This window comes from Asterias amurensis, chromosome 13 (genome assembly GCF_032118995.1).
Source record: "Asterias amurensis chromosome 13, ASM3211899v1".
In the NCBI taxonomy this organism is placed as follows: Eukaryota; Metazoa; Echinodermata; class Asteroidea; order Forcipulatida; family Asteriidae; genus Asterias; species Asterias amurensis.
In genome coordinates, this window is record NC_092660.1 from 179,794 (window position 1) to 207,092 (window position 27,299).

At 39.3% G+C, this 27,299-nt stretch overlaps 1 protein-coding gene across 1 annotated transcript; it reads right to left on the reverse strand.

Moving 5' to 3' along the window:
* On the reverse strand, positions 1–25,857 carry LOC139946138 (uncharacterized). The gene is made up of 9 exons (XM_071943754.1): positions 25,712–25,857; positions 24,788–24,857; positions 21,900–22,114; positions 20,834–21,117; positions 20,140–20,284; positions 18,607–18,707; positions 14,665–14,837; positions 6,608–6,817; positions 1–5,791 (listed from the first exon to the last, which is right to left on the reverse strand). Exons 1-9 carry the CDS (start codon positions 25,781–25,783, stop codon positions 5,661–5,663), a joined length of 1,401 nt encoding a protein of 466 aa, XP_071799855.1. The 5' UTR covers positions 25,784–25,857; the 3' UTR covers positions 1–5,660.
* Between the last annotated feature and the right edge of the window lie 1,442 nt (positions 25,858–27,299).

Sequence of the window (27,299 nt, forward strand, 5' to 3'; positions counted from 1 at the left end):
TCTGTGTTACCTATGTTATATTATTCTCAACATTATCAATCATTCAATCAATCAATCAATCAACATTAATTTCCATACAACTATATACATAATAAAAACAATTTGATATTACAAATCTGAAACTGTATCAATGGTTCATCATTAGTCCTGATGCACATTATGAAGCTATACGTATACACTGGTTTCCAACTATATATATTAATGGATTCCAAGGGGGATCATTACAACTGTTTCTTCAAGACACATACAACAATTGTGTGTTAAAATGGTTAAACCTTTCATCACAATCAGCTCACAAATGCCCAAATTACTTAGTTTGATGTATAATATGAATGAATAATTTTGAAAGAAATTAAAGCATAAATAATGCAAGACCCATTTCAAGTAGTTTTTCTCAATTGAAACACTCCTCGCCATTTGACCAACACAGTGGTATGATATTACTAGACAGTTTGTATATTTGAATAAAGGTGCATATCTAAACATTGCATTAAACTCTGTTCAAAGGTCACCCTTAAACAAATCTCAACCAATCTTGGCTCGTCTCATCAAATCTGCTAAACACTTTAAGTCTGAAAAGCAAAGTGAAAACAAAAAAGTAGGGCCTAATTGTTTTCTTTCTTTTTTGATCAGGGCCCAATTTCATAAAGCCTGTAAGCACAGAAACTTACTAAGCACAAAAAAGTACTGCTAAGCAGAAACAGGTTAACAGCCAAAATTACGTTAAGTTTGCACTGATGAGGCTGGTGCCCTACTCAAATTTTTCTTAGCAAAGACATTTGTATTTTCTGCTTAACAGCTTTATGAAATTGGGCCCTGACAACTTCTGACATCAAGTGGGCCTCTTCCCAACAAAGTGTTTTAAAACTCTGGTAAAATCATGAACAAAATAGTTCTTTAAAAAAAACATACTTCAGAAGCATTTAGATACTTTATTTGTAAGGAACATCGTTAACATAGCTTAGATTTAACCCAAAGGAGCAATGGTTCATAAAGCCAATTAAATCAACACTGATGTTTGTTTCTTTGCCCTTTTTGTATAGACAGAAATAGCAGTGGTTTACAATTGTAGACTCTCCAGATTTGTTTTGGTGAAGCTATTGTAGTGTGGCACCACAGTTTCCCTAACGCTATGTACACACAAGGTGACTAGGCAGAAAGTTGGTTTTTATTGAGGTGTTTCAGATAATAGCCCCCGGGTATCAGGGATTCAGTCGAGTGTTAGTATTTAACAATGCTGAATCACTCTGCTTGGCATATTGACCCTATTATTACAACCCTAGTATCAAAACTTGAGATAATTTAGCTGTCTTTATGTAAATGACCATAGTGTGTGTGCCTAATGGCAACTGATTCTGACATATTAATTCCAATTTCATCCAGCGAGTCTGAAATCAGTAGTAGGGTCAGACTTGAAGGTTACGACATCCCTCTATACAAAATGGACTTGTCACTTGAGCCCGGCCATCAAGATCAAAGGGAAATCCATGGGTGTGGTCTGAGTCTGCCCTGAGCCCTTTTTCTATTGTCTAATAATTGATGACAATGCAAGACTTCAGGTGAATGCCTTCTTGCTCAAGTGGAAATATGGAGCACAATGCTGTGTTGTTACAAAAATAACTCAGTGGGAAAATATGCTTACTCATCTGACAAGACTGATCAATAAACAATATACGTTTATAATAGAAATATCATGCTATACTAAATATCAAATACTGGGCTATCAAAGTCTGATGAACTCAATTTGCAGAGTCAAGCCTTTTTGGAATGAGTAAAAGGTCTGCATTAAAAGCACTAGACCAGGAACTTTGATAATTACTTAAAATAGATAATATCATGAAAGCTTACTCAGTAATGAGCAATAGAGAGCTGCTGATAGTATAAAACATTGTGAGAAACAGGTCCCTCTAAAGTAACACTGTTCTTGATAAAGAGGTTATTTCTCACTAAAATATATTAATCTGAGAAAGACTTCAGGCTTGAATCCTTCCTCAGATATCTCAAGCACACAAATTTGTGCAACTTAAGTGTTTTTTTCTCAAACCACAATGACCAATTGAGCCCACGGTTTCACAGATTTGTTATGTTATGAATATGTTGGGCTACACTTAGGGGGGATACTGGTCTTTGACAATTAACAAGCATGTCCAATGTCTTTATATGACAGTTATTAATATAGATGAAAACACATCTTACATTTATTTCTGTGAAAATTCTTCATAACATACAGTTTAAATAAATATATAAAAACCTCATGCACCAACAATACACATGGCTACTGTCTGCCACACTCACAAATTATGACAAGTGTGTCAACACCTTGTCACCTAAAATTTGCAACGGACATTGACTATCACAACGGTGCAACCAAGATTACTGTGATGCTGACGACGTCAGATGAATTAGGTCAATACATATCCCATGTAATTATATCTTGAAAGCTTATTATGATTAAGCTTGTCAAGTTATAGTCAGTTTTGATCCTCCTCCATCCTGGCTCCAAGATGTTTTTTTTTTATAGCTACATTGCCTCCATAAAATGGTAGTCAACAAATAAAAGTAGCCAGATTCCCTTTTGAGACATAAGGATTACGGAGACTTAGACAGAGGAAAGTTTAGGGAAAACAGCTGACAATGACCCACTCTCAAAACTTGCACAATTTTTGGTTACAAATTGTATGAAACTGGTCATATCACAGAGTGACTAGTACATGTGAAATGGAAACATGGCAAACCTCTAGCAAATACTAGGTCAGCAGATGTGCTCAAGTTCCTTCTAACCATTAAGTCAACATAGAAGCCAGGGGTCTATTTCACAAAGAACTTAAGACTAGTACTAACTAAGGACTAGTCCCTAAGGACTAGTCCTAACTAAGGACTAGTCCTAAATTAGGACTAGTCCTAACTAGGGACTAAGGACTAGTCCTAACTTAGGACTAGTACTAACTAAGGACTAGTCCCTAAGGACTAGTCCTAACTAAGGACTAGTCCAACGAGACATTACAAACTTAAAGCTAGTCCTAAGTAAGAACGAGTGACTTGTCCTAACTCAAGATAAGATTAGACCTAACTCTTTGTGAAATCCACCTAAGGAAGCACAAAGGAACTTCTTTGATTACTTTTTCCCTGGAAAGCAAACCCTTACATTACAGACCTAGGCAGTTTGGGCTCAATCCTTCCATATACTCTTCTCCTTTGTCACTCCACACCAAATTGTTTGGACTTGAATGAGGTTAAGAAGCAAGAACCAGCCCATACTGAAGACATACATAAGAGTAATTGCTGCAAACAATTTGCATGAGAACAGATGATCAGTTGATCCTCTGACATTATTTCCCCACAACCCACATCCCTAAACTAATGAATTGTAACAGGTTGATTTCTACCTCCATGGCTGTCCTAACAATGCTAACAGGTACAATTTGGGTGGATGGGTAAGTTGACCTGGTTAAACCCTTAACCAAGTGGCTGAGTGTATGTGGATTTATCAGATTAAACCCCCACTAATCTGTTGCGTATAGCTGTTCAATTATTGATTCTTTGTCAACAACCAACTCAACACAAGGGCTCTTATTCTTGCCATGTCATATTGAAGGCACTGAACATTTTTGTTAATAAGCCATTTGCGTGTAAGATTTTCATGTTGTCTGAAACAAAGACGTGCTTGATCAGAAGTCAGCACTTAAATTTGAATTCCTAATACCTTGCTCATACCCTATAGAGACAGTTGCACCATATCTTTTACTAGTATCCCTGTTCTCAAAAGAGTTCTTTTTTTATCTTAAGCAGGTCTATGAAATTAGGCCCTGGGCCAATTATAATAGGCCTTTGTGTAACATAACACAATTTCTGAAATAAACTTCTGTCTTTACATGTACAATGCTCTCAATGGTGACAAAAAAAAGGAGTCACATTGCGGTTGACCCTATAACAATTCAGGTGAAACACTCATTTGCTGGTATCTGTTGTTCTATCCTTCTGACCTACATATATCACTACCTTTGTTTACTAAATGATATGAAAACAAATTTTACATCTTAAAAAAACCTAACAATCATAATTCAAAAACATAAAACTGAAGGTATTAATAGAGTTAATAGATGTAAATATGTAAATAGAGTTGTAGTGTAAAGCGTAAGGTTGTTGGAGGTACAATGTCAAACTAAGTTACAAGCCACGACATTCATAACTTTAAAAATAATCCAGAATTCACGGATTTAGCAATTTGCATGGACGGATCCAGAGAGTTTGTTATCGAGGGAGTAAGAGCTGTTGGCATGGCAACCATAGGGTTACTCCAATGTAATTTATATTTTTAAAGGGCAGGGGAGCGGCTAACTCCCCTTTTACACCCCTGGATTTATTTTGTTTCTACAAGAAACAACCTAACAAATAATAGGTATTTGTGTGACTAATGCTCCACGCCACAGTTTGCTAGTATGTATAAAAACCCACGATAAGTTTGCAAGCTTTTTGCCCTCCATTCAGTCATGTGCTAACAGGCCTTATGGAATAGTGGTCTGTGTGGATTTATACTGAACTACTGACTTAAGCCACTATCGACCAATCAGGATAGAATATTTAAATAAGATTGGCAGTTATGGAATGTCATCACACAGAAAATGATTTACATATAAAGAATATTTTGCATTTGTGCAATGGAAATAATTTTTCAATGAGTTTGAAGATGTGATGTTCAGCCAGGAGAAGCTGAGTAGATCTTTCCTGAGCAAATCTGAATGCTTAAATTTTTCTACAAAACTAATAATCTCAAATTGAGAATAATTTCTATTTGGTAAAAAAAGCCTTTAAAATTAGGCAATAATTTCCTGTTATCATTGGCTGTCACTACCTCAAATTAAGAAACAGTACAGAGAAATGAGATTGAATGGATGTCAACATTCTGAAAAATAGCTTGTCAGTTTAGGAGTTTTTTTGCTGAAATCAGAAACAATCCTGAGAGATCACTCGTCTGCACCGGTAAAGCCATGCCCTAAGGTTATGATAGATTATATCTACCGAACTATTGTTGAACAGACAGGGTTTGGGTGCACAAGTCCAACTCTAGATAACTAAAGGTTACATATTGTACTTGATCAAGTATGACAAGGCAGAATTGATGTAATACATCAGTTTGTTGTCTAAGCTTGTCTTCTAGTTTTTATACCGAACTTTTCACACCAGCAGGGCTTCTCAAAGCGCTTCCAACATCCATTACCCCTGGTCACTGGCCCCTTAAATTCATTCCTTAAACCATCTCAGCTCCCAGCCTGCACAACCAGTATGCACTTCTAAGCTAAATCATTCACAAGAATCATCTCTGCCCTTAAAGGTTCCCATTTACCCCTGGGTGGAGAGAAGCAATTATAGTCAAGTGTCTTGCTCAGGGCCACGACACCCCACGCGTCCCCATTACAATTACAATTATTACACATCTGAATAATGCAGCACAAAAATGACCTGAGTCTAGGTACCAAACATTACAAAAAAAAACACACTCACTGCATAACCTGACAAAAATCAAATGCTACATTTTTGCACATTTTGTTAAAATTTCATAAAACGTAGATATAAAAAGAAACATTTTGTTAAAGTCTTCATGATGACTAAGTATGAATGATTTAAAGATATTTCAGCACACATTTTATAAAAGTAAATATTTAAAGAAAATCTCCATCAAACTCAATTGAGCTTATAGAGGGAGTGCTTGCCAAATCTACAAGGTCCAATGTGGGGTCGTGATCAATCAGGGCTGAGGTCATCTCAGAGAATGCATCACTGTTCTCATCATCTGCAAAGAAGTTTCAGAATAAAAGAACTAGGAGTTATTACGAAAATTGTGGTAACTGGGTACAAAATTGAAATAGCATTTTTTCAATGTTGTTATGCCCTTTGCAAAGTTCCAATACAAACTTACATTTTCCTCATACTGTTGTAGAAGTGCCCCTTATGAGAAGAAAATTGCTGTGCCCCTTCAAGAGTGAAAATAAAGGCCCGCTACAATAGGCCTATTCTTTCAAGGTTTGCCTTTGATAAGCGATGGAATTAAACCAATAAGGTTTTGAATCCCTCCGAACATTACATACTCCAAAACAAGTAGCCGGGCAACCCACTTGAAAACCCACAGTAGTGAAGCAAACTTATACCAACCGTTTTTTTAGTTTGTTTAATTGGGTTTTTTTTCTATGCAAGTTGGCCCCAAACAAGGCTAAAACCCACTCTTGGTACGAGGCTACAAGAAGAACAGTTATTGAATGTGAAAAGAACTCAGGGAAGCTGAAGGTAGGAATTGATATTCCTCTTAAAACAGTCTAGATTGTATGATGGAGGGAAAATGCACCAGGCAAGGAGTTCCAAAGAGATGCAGTACGTGGAATAAAGCTGTTGGAATGGCTCCTTGTTCTACATCTCAATAAATCAAGAGTGAATGGATAAGAAGAAGAAGAAAGTCTGGTTTCATGCTCAAACAGTCTAATGTGAGGAACTAGGTAGGACACAATGGTGGCACATTTACCATGGAAATATGTTCCCCGTTCCAAGGTATGTTGTCTGTGTTATTTAAGTGAAAATATCAGCAACATCGCTTAGAGGTTAGGAGTTACATTACCTTTAGGATATGTTGAATACATGTTTCTTTGCACATTTTTAGCTCGGTGTGGAGGAAGGTCGAGTGAGAAATCTTCGCTTGACGAACTAGCGAGACTCAAACTCACATCAAATTCATCACTATCGGATACCTGGCGGATATGAGCTGCAGGCAGCTTGTGTGGTCGACTTGATCTTAGTTTCCTCTCTGGACTTCGTTTGCTACTGGTGTCTGTCAGAAAAATAAGACTGATTGATTGATATTGAACATTACAAGTCATGATCTTGGGGCGGAGACTTTAATAGTCCAGGGGGAACAGAGGCGGCCTGGGGAGGATGGTGGTGGTTTAGAGGAGGGCATTGATGGATCAATAAAAGGCAATGAAGGCGGGTCCATGAGGAGGATAGCGGTGGGTACAGGGGAGGATGGTGGTGGTACAGGTGGGTACATGGGGGATGGTGGTGGGTACAGGTGGGTACAGAGGAGGATGGTAGTGGATACAGGTAGGTACAGGGGGGATGGTGGTGGGTACAGGTGGGTACAGGGGAGGATGATGGTGGGTACAGGTAGGTACATGGGGATGGTGGTGGGTACAGGTGGGTACAGGGGAGGATGATGGTGGGTACAGGTAGGTACATGGGGGATGGTGGTGGGTACAGGTGGGTACAGGGGGGATGGTGGTGGGTACAGGTAGGTACATGGGGGATGGTGGTGGGTACAGGTGGGTACAGGGGAGGATGATGGTGGGTACAGGTAGGTACATGGGGGATGGTGGTGGGTACAGGTGGGTACAGGGGGGATGGTGGTGGGTACAGGTAAGTACATGGGGGATGGTGGTGGGTACAGGTGGGTACAGGGGAGGATGATGGTGGGTACAGGTAGGTACATGGGGATGGTGGTGGGTACAGGTGGGTACAGGGGAGGATGGTGGTGGGTACAGGGGAGGATGGTGGTGGGTACAGGTGGGTACAGGGGAGGATGATGGTGGGTACAGGTAGGTACATGGGGGATGGTGGTGGGTACAGGTGGGTACAGGGGAGGATGGTGGTGGGTACAGGTAGGTACATGGGGGATGGTGGTGGGTACAGGTGGGTACATAGGGGAGGATGGTGGTGGGTACAGGTAGGTACATGGGGGATGGTGGTGGGTACAGGTGGGTACAGGGGAGGATGGTGGTGGGTACAGGTGGGTACAGGGGAGGATGGTGGTGGGTACAGGTGGGTACAGGGGAGAATGGTGGTGGGTACAGGTGGGTACAGGGGAGGATGTGGGTACAGGTGGGTACAGGGGAGGATGCGGGTACAGGTGGGTACAGGGGATGATGGTGGGTCAGGGGAGGATGGTGGTGGTACAGGCGGGTACAGGGGAGGTTGGTGGTGGGTGCAGGTGGGTACAGGGGAGGATGTGGGTTCAGGTGGGTACAGGGGAGGATGTGGGTACAGGTGGGTACAGGGGATGATGGTGGGTCAGGGGAGGATGGTGGTGTGTCAACGATGGTAGTGGGTACCTGGTAGTGGTGGATCAATGAGTGGGGGGGGGGGTTAGTGAAAGCAGGAGAGATCAGTAGTGGACACAGGAAGGGCAGTATTTGGTCCAGGGGGGGGGGCAGTAGTGAATCCCTTAAGGATAGTGGTGAGTCGAGTGAGTTCATGTGAGATCTGTGGCTTCAGAGGAAGGCAATAGTGAATTATTGGTCAGAATCCTTCCCTGGTGCTGAAGCCGATCTCATTAGAAAATGACATCTTCATTAAACATTGGCCAGTGAGACAAAATGGTATCTGAAAGTAAGTTCATTTAGCTCTTCATCAAACATTATGAGTTAAGTTTTTTTAAGGGTAACAACAAATAAACCTGTAGTGTGAGTTAACAGTCAGAATGGAAGACAAACATGTACTGTAGCAATCCCCAGAATAATAATTATTACAAAATAAACGTTTTAAGCAAAGGACAAAGTGCAGGGGCATAAAATTAATGAGCTGTATGTTTTTACAAGTAGTACTTGTCATTAGCAGCTCAATGCGGAGTGTGACAAAACATGACAAACACAAAATAAAAAAGGAAAACAGTAGTGGAAAAACATGAAATAAATCATGATATTCAGATTTAGTTTTTAAGGTCACTGTCTGTAAAAGTGGCTTCCTATTGTGAGCTTAAATTGCAGTACTATAACATGGAAACAGTTATAGAAGGTGTCTGTACAGACATATCAAAGACAACGTCATGTATGGTTAAATTTAAGCTTCAACAACAAACTGGATTGAATTTGAAAATACACAGTTGTGCATTCAATTCTGCATTGTCATTTCTCTTGCAAGCAGCTTTGCATCAATCACAACATCTGTGCATTCATCCATTATTACTGCCTTTATCAACATGCTATTAAAAAAACTGCAACGCAATTTATCAACACCAACTGTGCCAAACTGTGAACAGCAAATTCTTACAAGTCATGTAGGATTCCCAAACTCCATCTTTCTGAGTTAATTAACCTCAGGGGAAACACAACTAGACCCCAGGGGTTTTTAAGAGAACTCTACACCGTGACAACCTCTTCCAAATTGAGCAGGATTTCCCCCACTATAACTGACTATGTGAATGTTACATGATTCAATTGCTACAAACTTCCCTGTCTAGTTTTGTTTGTTTCATGCAAGCGCGACTAATCACAGCCAACCTCTATCTCAAGATACTCAATCTCCTAGGTATCTCCCTCTGGGCTTATGGTCAACAGCTGTTATAGGAATACAGTAAAAGAAGGTTGCATTCATTCCAATCCTCAAGTTTGCCAGAAAATATCCTGCTTAAGTTGTATCAAAATAGGTGCTTTGATTTGTGGAGAAATACAAAAAACCAAAACCAAACTACCAAACCATTAAATTTATCATATAACTGTCTCAATGTCTTTAAACTAGTGCCCTTGTCATTGGGTCAACTCATCTCCCTGGGGAGTATACAGCCCATGGCTGCTGTGTGGCGCTCTGAAGGCTTTTTAAAACCCAATATACCTCTACCCTCGCAGGTACCCATGATTCGAATCAACACTTCGATGACTTAACCACCAGAACTTCAATTCAATGCTCTACAACCACTCGGCCATGACCTCAAACAAACAGAGATGAAAATCCACTGCTTGGATGGAGCCTTCAACTTGAGGGGCAGTAGTTTAAGCAAAGGTCTGAAAATAATCAGCTTTTTGACAACATGTGTGCTACTGTCAGCAGAAAAATTGTGTACAGATAATTATTGCTGTATGAATGCAATAACAAATTACGCTGCATAAATCATCTAACCAACTAGGGACTAGTAGTGAGAATAAAAGGAATCTCTGGGGAAGGGGTAGTCAAAGGATGTCCCCCCCCCCCACCTTCCAAACCTGTTTCCATTCCTAGGATGACAAGAAGCCAGAAGTCAAGGTTTTAAACTGGACAGGATAAATTAAGGGGTCCCACTCAAGCTGCTGAAATCTCAAAGTATCCTGTCACAAGAAGTGCGTGATCAAAGTGGAAATGTGTTCAAGTGGTTTGCCACAAAGGGAAATCAGCCTTCTTTGGTGAGAACATTTCAAGATGTTAACTGCAGATCCAATTAATGACTTGGCTAACGACTCGGAAACCTTGTCAACTGGACTATTTTTATGTCAACCCTTTTTTAGTCACGTTTTAAGGTTATGATATTTTCAAACAGTGAATTGCTATTTTTCATGGTCAAATGAAATTAGTTATTGTTCCGAAGAGGTTTCGCCTCTAGCGGTTTCTTAGACTGACTTTCTTCTCAAGGGAAATGTTGATGACCTTGTAGATAGCAATTAAACTGCAACTTTTGAAATGCTGTATTCTCTGATTAATATGCCTGGCCTCTCCAATGTAAGTGTTTATCATGAATTAAAATCAGTACCATCTATTCAATTCAATTTAATTCAATTCAATTCAATTCAACTAATCTTTATTTTTCATCTCTCTTCTTCCTTGTGTTGTAGTTGAGTTTCAATTCCAAACATATGCAGTGCATGTATGTCTTATATTTACCAGAAAACCATGCGACGTGATGTGCTATACATGCAGTGCATGTATGTCTTATATTTACTAGAAAACCATGCGACGTGATGTGCTATACATGCAGTGCATGTATGTCTTATATTTACTAGAAAACCATGCGACGTGATGTGCTATACATGCAGTGCATGTATGTCTTATATTTACCAGAAAACCATGCGACGTGATGTGCTATACATGCAGTGCATGTATGTCTTATATTTACTAGAAAACCATGCGACGTGATGTGCTATACATGCAGTGCATGTATGTCTTATATTTACCAGAAAACCATGCGACGTGATGTGCTATACATGCAGCAAACTATGTACTAAACCCATAGCAACCAATGTACTAACAGCATCTTGGTAACAAACAATCAATATGTGTACGTGGTGTTATAAAACAAATACTGACTGCTTTTACTTGTGCTATAGTTAAAACTCTGACCCCTCGGTGACCTCCAGATGGATCTATTTTCCCAAGTGTTCAGGATAATAAAGCCCACCAAGTATCACCTTGGGGGCCGTAGTTTTAACCAAATCACCCGAAGCAGTCAATATGTGTCTACTATGCACACATCTAGTTGACAATAGCTTGGTATACATAATCTCCAGATTTCAAATCCTGAACTCAAAGAAATGGCTATTTACTGCTAATATGTTTTCTTCATTAACCTTCAACTGTGAATGTGGAGCAGAGAACAAACAACAGATTAAATCCAGAACCAATACCAGGTCAGATAAGGCTATCCGTCATGCAAGGTTAGATGAACTTACATGAAGACACCAAACAATGGTTGAAACAAACAGCCATAAATATGTATACATCCCTTCAATGTAGGCTAACATCATCGAGGTCAAACGATGTATACACCACATGCAACTTTAAGCCAATGACAGTCATCCTATGATAGGCCTACTGTCGATTTCACCAAACTCTTCCTAACTTAGGATTTATCTTAGGACTTAAAACAAGTTAAGTTCCGTATCCATAGATGTTAGGAGGCATTGAACCCATCCTAAGTTAACTTGAGATAGGATTAATCTTAGCGTTACGTGAAATCGGCTGCTGGAATTTCATCTTTGTGAGGGCAAGGCTATTTTCATTTTGTAAAGGGCACTTGTATTGGAAGATATCAAAGTCTACAGGAAACGTGTGAAGGGGCAACAAGGTCAAGACCAGGACAACACAGACCATGACCTCCAGTGCCTCTGGTTATTCCAGAGGGCGCTGTTTGAGTTTGAATCTTCATATGCTAGGGGTCTAATGTCTACCTGATACACCGGAGAAGGACCAATCTTCACAAAAAGCAATCGGTGATGTTAAAGATAACAGTCAAAACAGACCATGAACTCAAATAAAGCACCAACTTTGATCATATGAAATGACTTGCAGAAATGTGTACATCACTACATTTTAGTATCAAAGTACAACAAAAAAAGAACTGACAAACCAAACTAAACAAGAAATGTAGAAAAGCTGGACTTGTCTGAACCAGATGTCTGAAAGAGACTTGTGTCAGTCACACGGGGAAACAATCAGGATAAGGGAAAGGCTTGCCATGTTGGGACTGAGTTCATAATCTAATTATGGCCAATAATTCAATCTTTTCATCGAGTCAATTAATACTATAATGACTTCAATGTTCTTGGTCTTGTTTTATAACCAGCTGGCCACCAGTCTGAGCCCATGATTTCATACAAGTAAGCAAATTCATGTACAGCAAGTTAGGTAAACAAGACTCTTATAACAAAGAAGACATCGCTAAAAACACAATGTCAGAGAAAGAAACAATTCTTTGATAGGAACACGTTGCCTTGGATCGGTTGAGTTGATCCATGAAAAGCATTTGAAACCGTTTGTTATGAAATCGATATGGTTAGAAAGATGTTTTAAAAAAAGAATATAATGATCCACACAAACATGCCTCGAAATAGCATGGTTTTCCTTTTACTGTGAAAACTAACACACATGACTCCACAAAATGGCATACCACACATAAAAGGAAAACCACACAATTTTGAGGCATGTTTGTGTGGATCATTATATGGTCAGCAATGGATATTTCTCAGTAGCTACACCAAATGTACTAGTGTACATCAGGCCTGTATGCTTCATTTTTGTAAGGGCACGGGCACCAAGGCATTTTCTCCTTGGTAAGGGCACCCTATGAAGAAATTGTAAATATCTACTGGAGCGTTTCAAGGGCACCAAGGCAATGACCAGTAGGCATGGAGGCAATCGTTGCCTTCTTGAAGTATCAGGTCTGGTACATGGTTATGTAGTGTGAACTACGACTCTGTGCGTACGCAATCTTACTCTCAGACACACATGCCTAGCGTGTTCCCTTATCAATCAACCTTACACCACCATGTACAGCGTGGATAAATCAATGACAATATGAACCGGCGGCAGTGGTGAGCCACTGTTCACCATTCCAACTAGATTCTCCCCTCCTCTCTAACTGGGGGTAAAGTGGTTAGAGACTAGCAGCCGTAGCTTGTTCTATTGTATCCTTATTAATAGCCATTAGAGTTGTGGACCATGCAACTGGTATACATCAAATGGTGACAGGTTGACACATATAATTACTGGTGAGATTTGTCACACTGGGCGTTGCTAGCCTACAACACCCCTAGTATATCCTGAGCCAATCCTTCATAGGATATTCAAGCACATGGCAGGTCCAACCTTCATAGGATATTCAAGCACATGGCAGGTCCAACCTTCATAGGATATTCAAGCACATGGCAGGTCCAACCTTCATAGGATATTCAAGCACACGGCAGGTCCAACCTTCATAGGATATTCAAGCACATGGCAGGTCCGACCTTCATAGGATATTCAAGCACATGGCAGGTCCAACCTTCATAGGATATTCAAGCACATGGCAGGTCCAACCTTCATAGGATATTCAAGCACATGGCAGGTCTGAACCTAGATGGAAAATGATCACTTTCTTGACAAGCTTTTGTTCAGACATTGAACTAGACCTCATATGATCTCTGCAGCTGATTAATCCTATCTCGAGTTTTATAGGACGAGTGACTCGTCCTAACTTCATGAACTTAGGGATGGGTTCAATGCGTCCCACTGTCTATGGATACGGAACTTAACTCATCCTTAGTCCTAAGATTAATCCTAAGTTAGGAAGAATTTAGTAAAATCCACAACTGCTCCTCAAAATGAGAGCAAATTCAACAAACATTCATAGCAGATGCAGTTTGTATCCCAACTGTTGAAGAAAGACTTTTCCTAAGTTCATTAAGAAATGCTGCGTCTCCATTTCAACCAACAAGCCTGAAACACACATGTATGTTGATTGAAGAACACTGGTTAAAATCAGTAAAAACTACTACACCCGCCAGCAACTTCAGACAGTTATTTCAATTCTCATTTCTCAAGAAAGAAAACGACAAACACTCTTCGCCATCCCAAGTCCCGTGCACTAAAGCACTTGGCCATGACATGCCACAAACAGCGAGTACAAAAGTGGACTGAATGATAATTGTGATTATATCAGTTGATTGCTAATGGCTGGTTTTAAGTTAAAGCAAGTTTGAGTGCGCTTCGTAGTTACGAAGGTTGACTATTTTGACCATTTGGAACCAGCCTCATGACCATGGTTTCTTCCATGGTTCTAATGGCTTGTTCCATGTTAACATGTGTAAAGTGCAGAGTGGAACCAGGGACACTATAGCGAAATTGACCGGGTTTCCAAAAGAGTCCGTCAAGTGAGTGCGTCACTGCGCATGTAAGTTGCTGGTCAGTAGTTACTAAGTGAGTGCGTCACTGCGCATGTAAGTTGCTGGTCAGTAGTTACTAAGTGAGTGCGTCACTGCGCATGTAAGTTGCTGGTCAGTAGTTACTAAATGAGTGCGCCACTGCGCATGTAAGTTGCTGGTCAGTAGTTACTAAGTGAGTGCGTCACTGCGCATGTAAGTTGCTGGTCAGTAGTTACTAAGTGAGTGCGTCACTGCGCATGTAAGTTGTTGGTCAGTAGTTACTATATGTGTACTCTAACTTGCTCAAAGATGAACATACCTTTACTTGATGATAATTTGTTGAACGAGTTACCAGCACTTGACGAGTTGTTACCGAGTGATGAGTTTTTTCCTACTAAGTTCGGCTGTTCATGAGTCAGTCTCTGTGAGCCGATCAGGGGCCTTTGATTCTCGAGTCTATCGACCGTAGACATCAGACGACTCATCTCCGATCTACAAAAATAAACAAGCATGAATATGAGGTCAGAAAAGCGACAAAGTTATAGAACTGGGCCTAATTTCAGAAAGCCTGTAAGCACAAAAACTAGCTTAGCACAACAAACCTTTGCTTAGCACAAAAACTTTTCAATAGTGCAGCGTTCAACATTGTAAAGCATTTTGAGAAACATTTCACTTCAAAGTGAAGTGGTTGTATGTAAAAAGATATCAGTTTTAAAAATGACAATCTTAGAAGGTGTAACAATCAGTAAAGATTCTCAGATTGTATAAAGGGATTATCTTGTTTCTGGCAAGATCTCAAAAACGCGTCCACCTTTTAAAATGAAACTTCCACATTGTTTATTGTATACATTTGTATAGGATTAAAACAATTAAATGTGTCCAAAACCGAGAGTACACTTTGCCTTTAACAACAATGAAGGCACTGGCAACTTTTGGTGACTGTCTAAGACCAAGGCCCAATTTCATGGCTCTGCTTACCGTAAGCACAGAATCGGCGCTTACGGAAGCAGGAAATTCCGTGCTTACGGCAAGCGTATTTCACGGGTTAGCGGCGAATTGTGGCGTCTGTGCGTGGGTACTGCGCATTACTAGGGATTCTACACTAACAAGGCTAGCTAGCAGGGAATCGCGATCGTAAGCGCAGAAATCCGTGGTAAGCAGAGCCATGAAATTGGGCCCTGTCTTCTAACTTGGTGTATCTCAACATATGCATGAGATAACAACCTGTGAACCCAATTGGAAGTTGCGAGAGAATACATGTAATGGAAGAACAAACACCTGTGTTGCACAAGTTGTGTGCTTTCCATTGTTGGATTTCCAGTTCTCGATTTACTTTCTCAAAAACTAGATTTCTTTAAAAGGAGCCGTTTCTCACAATGTGTTACACTATCAACAGCTCTCCATTGACCATTGCTTGTTACCAGGTTAGTTTTTACGCAACCAATTAATTTGTTTGCTAAGTTTTTATGCTAAATTACCAATAGTGTCCAATGCCTTTAAGAAAACTAGATTGATAAAAAAGAAACCGTTGCAGACACAACATTGATAACCGCAGTCAAACACTCTTGACATCTGTTTCTAATGAAACATGTTCCTCCGAGTGTCATCCATTTACATTTTAGTCTAAGAGTATAAACCGTTGTAGATTGCACCCAAATCTGTACATTCATCACCGGCATGACAGCCCAACGCTACTCACTGGAAAAAAAACATACTCTTAATCCATAACATTTGATCCTAGGGATTTGGCGCTGCAGGATTGTAAGAACTACAGGCCTCTAGGCAGTGATGGATCTAAGCTTAGGAACAATGGGTCTAAGAGGTGAGGGATATCTTTATGGTCAACTTACACACATGGTGATCCTGTCGGATAAGCGTGACGTAATTCCATCATAAATCATACCCAATTCACTCAGACAAGCTTTAGCAATTATTAGCAACTCACAGGAAATGCTCTGAGCTTGTTTTCTTTTGAGACCATAAAGCTCTGAGATTACCTTCCACACATGTTTCTCAAAGACTCAAGATCATGTTCAACATCTCCATTTTTTTCTTTTTTGAATTTACATTAAGTGACACCAGGTGATACCAAATGGCAATGAGGTTGGTGTGGTACCACCTTGACCCATCACATCTCACACCATTTATTTAGTATAGGCCTGATACTTCACGGAGGCAACGATCGATTGCCTCAAGGCCCCTGGTCATTGCCTTGGTGCCCTTGAAATTTAAAATTTCCTCATAGGTTGACATTTACCAAAAAATGAGTTTGACATCAGCTAGCAACCATGCAAACTTAATGTAATTTGGGCTGGTAACTTGATTCTGCTAAGCAATACTATTCTGTGTTTAGCGAGTTTTTGTGCATACAGGCTTTATGAAATTGGGCCTAGTCTTGGAGTATGAAGATTCAATACTGGAAACAATAAGGACCAATGGAGTACAAATCCACAATATTTCTTGTGTTGATATTTTCAAGATATAGTTTGAAAACTACCTTGTCTGATGTCGCTTATATGTAATTCTTCTATGTCAAATTTTGTTTTGCTGTGTGTGGTTTTCCCTCTCGTGCGCCTTGAGCAACTTAATTTGATGGATTTTGGCGCCTTATAAATATTCTTTAATATTATTATTACTACATGTATTACAAGTGAATCTCTAGATTCAAATTCATTTAGATTAGTCATCTAGAAAGGCACTTTAAACTCAGATTGAATATTATACGTCATAAACATGCAGTGACTGAGCAGTGTAAGTTGAAATGTGTCAAACTTTTATGAATCATTTGCTGAAGTCTAAGAATTTGACATCATAATTGGATTTGCAATTGCCTCCATAGGGACCTGCCGAGAGGGAGTGTGTATTGAACAGGTGCTTGCATTATCTAAATGATCTGTAGGCAGAGTTAACGGTGTTCTATCTGTATGAAACAAGCTGTCATGAAACAGCTGGAAGTGTCGTGGCTTAGCAGTTAAGAGCACCGAATTAAAACTCTGGTGTTTTTTAAAGGCAGAGGACACTATTGGTAACTACTCAAAATATTTATTAGCATAAAACCTTTCTTGGTGACGAGTAATGGGGAGAGGTTGATGGTATAAAACATTGTGAGAAATGGCTCCCTCTGAAGTGCCATAGTTTTTGAGAAAGAAGTAATTTTCCACGAATTTGATTTCAAGACCTCAGATTTAGAACTTGAGGTCTCGAAATCAACCATAAACGCACACAACTTCGTGTGACAAGGGTGTTTTTTTCTTTCATTTTTATCTCGCAAGTTCGTTGACCGATTGGGCTCAAATTTTCACAGGTTTGTTATTTTATGCATATGTTGAGATACACCAACTGTGAAGGCTAGTCTTTGACAATTACCAATAGTGTCCACTGCCTTTAAGGATGAAACTATAAATAAGTAGTAAACTTGCGGGTACAACCATGTGTAAATCTCTTTTGTGTGAGTGTTGGCTCTGAAAAGATCCGGGTGTGGTCTCGACGTTCCGAACAGTATACTCTGCTCGTCTTCAGGAGAAACTGGTGTTACAGATCAGCAGAGTGTAGGTTTGAGTCCCAGTCGTGACACTTGTGTCCTTCAGCAAGACACTTGTTTCTTTTACATGCGTTACACAACACAAGTGACCAACTGCTAACGTCCCATCCAAAGGACGAAGCAATGACATAAGGACACAAGTGTCACGACTACCAAACCAATACTGCCTGGCACAGATCAGAGCTTAAGTTTGATGGTGGTGCTCATTACCACTTGACCACTGTTGGATAGTGGAATGTTTTATGTCTCGTTATCTAAAAGTGGGTCTAGATGAAACATAAAGTTTAAGCTAAACAAGACCAACAAGAATTAACAATAAGTATGAAATTTGTTGGTTAAAGAATCAATTGTCAGGACTCTGGAGCCCACACTCTGCTGAACAGAAACTCCACAAATTGAAATCAGTGCTTTTAACTGTTAGGCCATGACACGCCATATCAGTATGAAACAAACTGTCATGAAACAGCTTAGTGGAGATTAAACTACTCACCTTAGATGTAATACTTCTTGGTCATTGGTTTGTCTGAACTACTCACCTTAGATGTAATACTTCTTGGTCATTGGTTTGTCTGAACTACTCACCTTAGATGTAATACTTCTTGGTCATTGGTTTGTCTGAACTACTCACCTTAGATGTAATACTTCTTGGTCATTGGTTTGTCTGAACTACTCACCTTAGATGTAATACTTCTTGGTCATTGGTTTGTCTGAGCTACTCACCTTAGATGTAATACTTCTTGGTCATTGGTTTGTCTGCCATGAATGGAGTGGTTGAATTCTCTGGAATGACTTCGCTGGGAATCACATACACTGGTCAATGTCTAAAGAAATACATAAATAGAATAGAACTTTATAGACAACTCCAAATATTTCTTTGTTTATTAAAGGATTTGGGTGCTTTATGGAACATAAAACACAATGTCCACAGATTTACATTAAACTTACAGCGTTTGAAGATAATGATTGTAGAAAGCTACCCTTTAAACATTACTTGCGGAGGCGCTGTAGTTTTTGAGAAATGAATAAAACAATGTGACTTGTTTCTCCTTACAATATATTACCCCTGTTCATTGGGCCTTAAACATTCCTGAAACCACCTCAACTCCTTAGGACTATGCAGCACCGGTAACCAAAATTGGCACACAGGTGGCTTATCATTCACATCAAAAATCTCTACCCCCAAAGGGACCCATTCACTACTGGGTAATGACAAGCAAGTGTCTTATCCAAGAACACAAGAGTCATGACCGGGATTCGAACCCACCTTCTGATGACTAAGCCATCAGAGCTTGAGTCTATGGCACTAGACCACTCTCCAAAAAACCACACTATGTCAGGCTTAATTTGAAGAAGGGCTACAACGTCAAATACAGTTTTGTGATCCACTCATCTTGCAAAAGATTTTTCCAAAAGATAAGAGTCCTTGTAAATGGGGGAAAAACTTGCAAGACTTTAACCACAGGTCAAAAATGGTGTAAAATGACAGTTTTTGATAAATTTCAAGTGCAATTTTTGTCAAATCAAATCATGTTTGATGACGTCACATTTCAATGGCCTGTACATTTTTGCACACAGAATTTCAATTAATTCCTGAATTTGAATGGTATTCAATCAAAACAGCATTGAAATTGATTGGCGCCAAAATTCTTATTGAGAATGCACTGTTGATGACATTGGGCCCAGAACATTATCTCAATACTAATACCTCTTAGTTATGTAAAGAGATGATGAACACCCATTAACAATTCTGAATGGATGTGTATGGCACAATGGTACTAGGGTTTATTCATCTGGAGGTTGCTATGCAAAATCTTGCCCCGGACCGTTTGACATAGCAACTGTCTCTGTAGTCTGAGGAATTCAAGTGTAAGCGGTACATAGTGACTAAGCAAGTCATTGTACATCAAGGTTGTAGCTAGGGCAAATTGGATGCCGGCTAATTTTGTCAAGTGTGTGTGTGTGTATCGGGGCAACTTAGCGCCTCACAACCGCGGTCCGCTTAAGGAAAGGGCCCTGGTGGGGTCAAGGGACAGCGCCCTTGGAAGCTGAAGGGTCTTAGCTTTGATGGGCTTCCCAGGCTCTCTTCTGCCCATATTTGTCCCTTTGACATTATCATCATCAGTCACATTATTCAAATCTCAACTCACATATGGCTTTTAAACCAACATGTTGTTGACAAACTAAACCATCATCAATGAGTAGAAATAAGACGTCTCAATCCGGGCCTGAGATGTAAACCATCTTGAATCTTACCCTGTCTAGATGATCTATCCTGCGACTGTAATCTTTACCATCTGCTTGTTGGTTTGCGATATCTATCTCATGCCTCATTAGTCTTGAGTTAAGGCTTTCTAGTTCTCTTCTACACACAGATAGATCTTCTTGCATCTGACGTTTACTGTGGAGTCAAGTCAGTCGCATGGATTTAATTTAGCACAAATATAAACCTTTATATATTACAGAGTATTGGAGTAGTTTTGCTCAGAAAAAAAACACCAGATGTTAAAAGCACTGGACACCTTTGGTAATTGATTCTCACTTGGTGTATCTCAACATATGTATAAAAGAATACACCTCTGAAAATTTGAACTCATTTGGTCAATGGTTGTGAGAGAATAATAGAAGAAAAAAAAACCTTGTCGCACAAGTTGTGTGCTTTCAGATGCTTGAATTCAAGACCTCAGCTGAGGTCTCAAATTCAAGTCAAATATTTTAGTGAGAAATTACTTCTTTCTCAAAAACTACATTACTTCAGAGGGAGCCGTCTCTCACAATGTTTTTTAACACTATCAACACCTCTACATTGCTCGTTACCAAGTAACTTTTTATGCAAACAATTATTTTGAGTAATTATCAATAGTGTCCAGTGCCTTTAAGATTTAGTCAAAAATGTTGACTACAAATCTGAATTGTTCCCTACTTCATAATTCAAACACACAGTACTCACAAATCATGAACCTCCCTTGTCAACGAGTTCAGTACATCATCACTATAACCACCCTCAGTAGCATTCCTGCGTTGACCTATGACCTGACTCTGAAGGTCACCAAGCTGTAAAGTGACCTCTCTCTTCCAACCTTCTACTTTCCTCTCCGTCTCGAGATGAACTCCGCCTTCTTGAAGACGATTACTCAGGGAAGAGAGTTCTTGGTCAACACGTCTTAGATGGGTCTGGGTACGATCTTTCTCCCGTTCCATTGTTTCTACTTGTCGGCTTAGAGCATGTATAGTCTGTTCAGAGGAAGTGACAATTTACTTTTTATTAATAAAGTTTTTTTCTTGTAATCATTTTATTTTGTTAATTTTGACCATCTGCTGATCGCTACTTAATGATAAGCTGAACAGGCTGGTCCGGAGAGAGTGCAATATAAATTCAATAAATTATTCTTTGTAAAAATAAATTATTTTAATAAAATTTGATTTCTTATAAGTTAGCAAAAATAGTTTAACACTGACCAGTATAAGGTTACCAGCAAAAGTACCATGTCATATGTAAAATGTATGACTGGTATCCTGCTCCTTTTTGCTTAGCAGAACATTGTTAAGCAATACTTCCTGCTGAAGCAGCCCTCTAAGAAACTGGGCCGAGGTCGTAATGTTTAAAGTAAAGTTCATAAGAGAGTGCAATGGATGGCATTGGCCCAGACGATGACCTACTGATGAATTACATTAACACTCATCAGACATAATGAATGGAGAATCTTATGAAATACTAGAAACAGATGCCTACAACTTGAAGGAGAACGGTAACCATTAAACGATCTCAAGGTGGTTTAAGTTACAAGTGTGCAGACTGTAGACAGGGTTACATGTAAGTATTTAACTTGGTTGTTGTTTCTTATCAATTACAATTCTTAAATTTATTTTAAATGTAATTTTATTGTAAGTCAAATTCCCTTAGTCTTTGACTTTTTATTTGGTGATGTAATTTTATAAAATGAACCATAATTGAATTGAACTGAACAAATATTTCAAAAACGATTTGTCCTTTTGACAATCAATAAGTGACCTACTTTATCCTGATTCTCAATCTTTTCAGTCAGCATGGCAACCATCGCCGGTGATTCTGTGGATGTACTAGGAATAGAGTCTCCTTCTGATGTCTGGGAGCTATACAGACTCTGGTACTTTTGATGTGGCTGAGAACGCCAATTACTATAACTAGATAATCCATTTGTAGCAAATGTTGGCGATGTGACATAGTTCCTGGGCAACGTGGATGGTTTGGCTGAAAAAACATAACAAGAACATCACAATTCAATTCAATTCAATTCAATTCAATTCAATTCAATTCAATTCAATTCAATTCAATTCAATTCAATTCAATAAATGATTTACTTTGGTATTGCCTTCGAATGATAATTGTTGTTTCATAATATTAACCGTGACAGGTATAAACAGTAGCCAACATTATGTCCAAATCAGACGGGCAAATCTTAGAACTGGGTGAAGCCTTGGCTTTTGTACATCCTAACAATATATCAACGTCTGTTGCCCCCACATATTCTATAAATTCCACAAATTTCATGGCTCTGCTCATGATAAGCAAAGAATCATCGCTTACGGAAGCAGTGAAGTCCGTGCTAACGTGTGTGTGACTCCTTGTTACTAGGCACAGCTTGCACAGCAAGCGGAGAATGGTGATAGTAATAGCAGAAGTTGGCGGAAAGCAGAGCCATGAAATCGGGCCCTAGTTGCTTCCACAGGACTCTTTTGGGGTCACTGTTGTCATACCGAATCCAGGTCCCTTTCTCTACAATGTACTTTTCACCCCTGAAGACTTTGCTTTAATAAAATCTTCACCTAGATTCCTTCAAAGTTTCCCACAGTTCTTGTATGTTTCCATTTAAAAACATAGCAACACCAAAATGGAAATATTGGCCTTACATTCCAAACCTATGTCATTGCTAACCAAGAATCTTACATTCCAAACCTATGTCATTGCTAAGCAAGAATCTTACATTCCAAACCTATGTCATTGCTAACCAAGAATCTTACATTCCAAACCTATGTCATTGCTAACCAAAAATCTTACATTCCAAACCTATGTCATTGCTAAGCAAGAATCTTACATTCCAAACCTATGTCATTGCTAACCAAGAATCTTACATTCCAAACCTATGTCATTGCTAACCAAGAATCTTACATTCCAAACCTATGTCATTGCTAACCAAGAATCTTACATTCCAAACCTATGTCATTGCTAACCAAGAATCTTACATTCCAAACCTATGTCATTGCTAACCAAGAATCTTACATTCCAAACCTATGTCATTGCTAACCAAGAATCTTACATTCCAAACCTATGTCATTGCTGACCAAGAATCTTACATTCCAAACCTATGTCATTGCTAAGCAAGAATCTTACATTCCAAACCTATGTCATTGCTAACCAAGAATCTTACATTCCAAACCTATGTCATTGCTGACCAAGAATCTTACATTCCAAACCTATGTCATTGCTAACCAAGAATCTTACATTCCAAACCTATGTCATTGCTAACCAAGAATCTTACATTCACAAACAACGCCATCACTAACCCAAAATTTAAAGGAATCTTTGAATGTCAAGTGGTGCAGAGAAAGGAACAAAAGATAGTTCAATTTCAACTGCAAGTTTCTATATTGTTCTTCTGTTAACCTATTCAAAAGCCTCAGAGTCCTCTTTATACTTCAGAGAATATTGCTTAATTGTTTGCTTAGCAGAAATGAGCAGGATACCAGTCACAAATTGTACATATGACAGGCTGTTTAGCTGGTAGGCTTGTTCTGGTTAGCACAATTTGTTAATATGCTACTTTTGTGCTTAAGCAGCCTTATGAAATTCAGCCCGAGTCATGCAGACAGTGATGTCTCCATACACCAAAACGAACTCATGCATTGTGTCAAGTCTCTGTTATTTATTTGTGTCTAATTGTGTCACATTAGGAGAGAAATGACATAACCTTTTGCCACTCTCTGTTGTTTGGGCAAATTTGAAGTGCAACCGTCACAAATGACCCAATCATAACTCTCAACATTTGTTATTTGATGAACAACGATCACAACAAATGACCCAATAAGAATCCCTCATTATGTTTGAATTTGCCTGATTCTGTCAACAATGGGTTAAACAAACAACCTTTAAACTGTTTATCTTGTGATTAAATAAAGCAGATAAGCTGAGCATAATGACTATTTGAGTAATCTGGGTGGGTAGGGTTTACAGGTCACACTTTGATTTCAAGGGGAGTCTGTTTAGATCTCAAGTAGAACCACAATGCTTTACAGTTTGAAGCACTGAGCTAAATGTGGACTGACAAAATAAACATACCGGTACACTGTAAGAGCAGATTTTGGACATTTGTTTTTAGTCCAAACATTGATCGAGGCAAATAATGTGAATCTTCAATATTTCTGAAGCACTTATAAGGTGATAATCATCAATATTTTAAAATTACATTTTGCTCATAATATAGCTTGAACTTTGGGAAAAGTTTCCGTATGGTGCCACCACTTTTTCATTCGATATGAAATAATTTAGTATCTAATTTACCTTAATGAGATATCCTTTTTTGTAAAAATGAGTGAAAAAGTGGTGGCGCCATACGGAGAGTTATCCGAACTTTGGCTTGTCCACCTGCATACCTCACTAGTCAATGTTGATCGCACAGGAATTGGCTCTAAGCTCTGTAAGCTGAGAATGGTGACTGTAAACAGAGACACTAAATGGTGGCACAACATTGTGCACACGTTTGCATACAGCTTATAAGGCCTGCAATTCCACACAGGCTAATGGAGACTATGGTGTCTGTAGCCCATGGTCTTTGCCTTAATGCCCTGAAATTTCAGGCTTGCTCTATGCAGGAGACATTTATAACATTTACACACAAAAATCCAATGAAAATCAAACTGAACTCACATGAAAATGAAGTGTGTGTATGATTGTTAGTTGCCACTCTAGGTTGGTATCTTGGCACATCTAATCTTTGCTGAAAAAAAGAGAAAAAAGGAAAGACACAGATCCAGTTTAGTTCCTCTGTATATCTGAATGACATCACAATCAGACAAAAACAAAACAGCATTCTTTTGCTATAACAATTAAAGAGATTAAAACACTAGTAATAAATCTAATTATTTGTACAACTTGAATATTAACTTGAATGTAATAATTTCAGTACCTTATATTATCAAACAACATTGAGTATGTACAAAACAATTCCCCATTTTGTCGCTTGTCCCCCTTTTCATCAGGACCCAGAAATAACAGCGTTGTTTTATCCGGTGTCAAGACACTTTTCACCCTGGACACTTCGTACCTATTGCAAGGTATGAAGTGACTTTGGACACTTCGCACCTTGGGACACTTTGTACCTTCTCAAAAGACACTCTGTTTATTCGTCATGCCTCTTACTAATTGTATTTGACTGTTATACTTGTGAATACTGTGGAAATAAATGAACCGAACTGAACACTCAGCCAGCGATGGGAAAAGTTTCCGTATGGCACCACCACTTTTTCATTTGATATGAAATAATATAGTATCTAATTCTAATTGACCTGAATGAGATATCCCTTTTTGTAAAAATGAGTGAAAAAGTGGTGGCGCCATACGGAAAGTTATCCGAATACAAAACACTAAACAGAACATGATTGTTCACCGATTTTCCAATTTTGATGCATCAGTGACAGGCCTACTTTTGAAATTAAAAATGACTACGAAAAGATGGATGGATGGAGTACTCAGTCAGTGTCACTGTCACTAGTGTCAGCATGGTCAGTCTCCTCACTCAGTCATGAGTCAGTCATCGATGTTTCACACATAAATAACATGAAATTTACTTACCCGAACTTTGGCAAGATTTGACTCAGTTTCCTTTACGATGCTGCTAAAGTTGTGTTCCCAATCTCTTGACATTTTGAGCCGATCGTAGTGTTTTCTGGAAGAAAAACCCTGGAACAACTTTACTAAAATTAAAACAGAACGTCCGCCATTTGTAAACAACTGGATGTAATTCAACAATGGAGGGCGCTGTTCTGAATAAGAGGCCCTTTTCGAAGCCACGCTTCTAACTCTACTCCGGCTTTTACTACGAGCTTACCAAACGGGTAACTAGTAGCCAATGCCTTTATCCACCGTGATTTCGAAAACGGCTATAGAAATAACTTAAAGTCAAACCATAGAGCACGGAACAGATTTTAGATCACAGAATAAAACATCTTAACTTTTTTACTTCATTCAACTGCTCCAGATATTGATTTTTCCAGACAGAAGGGTTTTAGTGGGGCTTGTTAAGGGAGTGTCAAGTGGTGGGGCTGCATTGAGGGGATGGGGCGGGCAGGGCTTATGAAGGGATGGGCGACAAGTGGTGGGTGGGGCTTCATTGAGGGGATGCGGTGGGCAGGGCTTATGAAGGGATCGGCGACAAGTGGTGGGTGGGGCTGCATTGAGGGGATGCGGTGGGCAGGGCTTATGAAGGGATCGGCGACAAGTGGTGGGTGGGGCTGCATTGAGGGGATGCGGTGGGCAGGGCTTATGAAGGGATGGGCGCCAAGTGGTGGGTGGGGCTTCATTGAGGGGATGCGGTGGGCAGGGCTTATGAAGGGATGAGCGACAAGTGGTGGGCGGGGCTTCATTGAGGGGATGCGGTGGGCAGGGCTTATGAAGGGATGGGCGACAAGTGGTGGGCGGGGCTTCATTGAGGGGATGCGGTGGGCAGGGCTTATGAAGGGATGGGCGCCAAGTGGTGGGCGGGGCTTCATTGAGGGGATAGGGTGGGTGTAAATTTATCTCACTGATACAAACTGTCCAAGGTCTGATGACTTTTGGATTTCCCAAAGGTTCACTTCATCTCGGGAAGGGTAAAGAAGAATAATCAATGAAAAATCGGCAGAAAATAATAAGTTTACACATAAAAGATTTTATAAATAAAAACATGTTTATTCGACCATCTGTCAGACCTTGTCTATTTACATGAAACAGCTTTAAATATAGAATATGCATTCCCATTTTATGTAAAATACTAAAAAGATTTTAATTTTCATTACAGGAAAATAGTCAAAGTGAGGGCAAAACATAATTTGCATAAAAAACTCACATTTCCATCATGTCATATTCTGATTCTAATAATTAAGATCTTTGGCATACACTGAAAATGATGCTAGTCTTATCCAAAACGTGTTGTTATGTAGGTCTGTCTACATCATCAACATTCATGTTACATTTCATCCTATTTGGTTTAAAAACTTAAACCATTGGGGAGAAAATTAATAAATAAAAACCTGAAGACTAGATGATGATAGTATGAAATTAGCATTAGTTGATTAAAGAATACTGCATAAATTTTGAGTAAATGCATTGATTTTGCAAGTGAAATTATAGTTACATCATCCCAGTATTAAAGCTGGGTGCAAAGATGCAGAAACAGTTTGCC

What these genes read in the sequence shown, in the direction of transcription:
- LOC139946138 (XM_071943754.1), bottom strand. Translation starts at nt 25,783, where the DNA reads ATGTCAAGAGATTGGGAACACAACTTTAGCAGCATCGTAAAGGAAACT. An exon ending in GGATAGATCATCTAGACAGG is followed by an intron (nt 18,708 to 20,139) that starts GTAAGATTCAAG and finishes GTATTTCTTTAG; the next exon opens with ACATTGACCAGTGTATGTGA. An exon ending in CAAGAAGTATTACATCTAAG is followed by an intron (nt 14,838 to 18,606) that starts GTGAGTAGCTCA and finishes TTATTTTTGTAG; the next exon opens with ATCGGAGATGAGTCGTCTGA.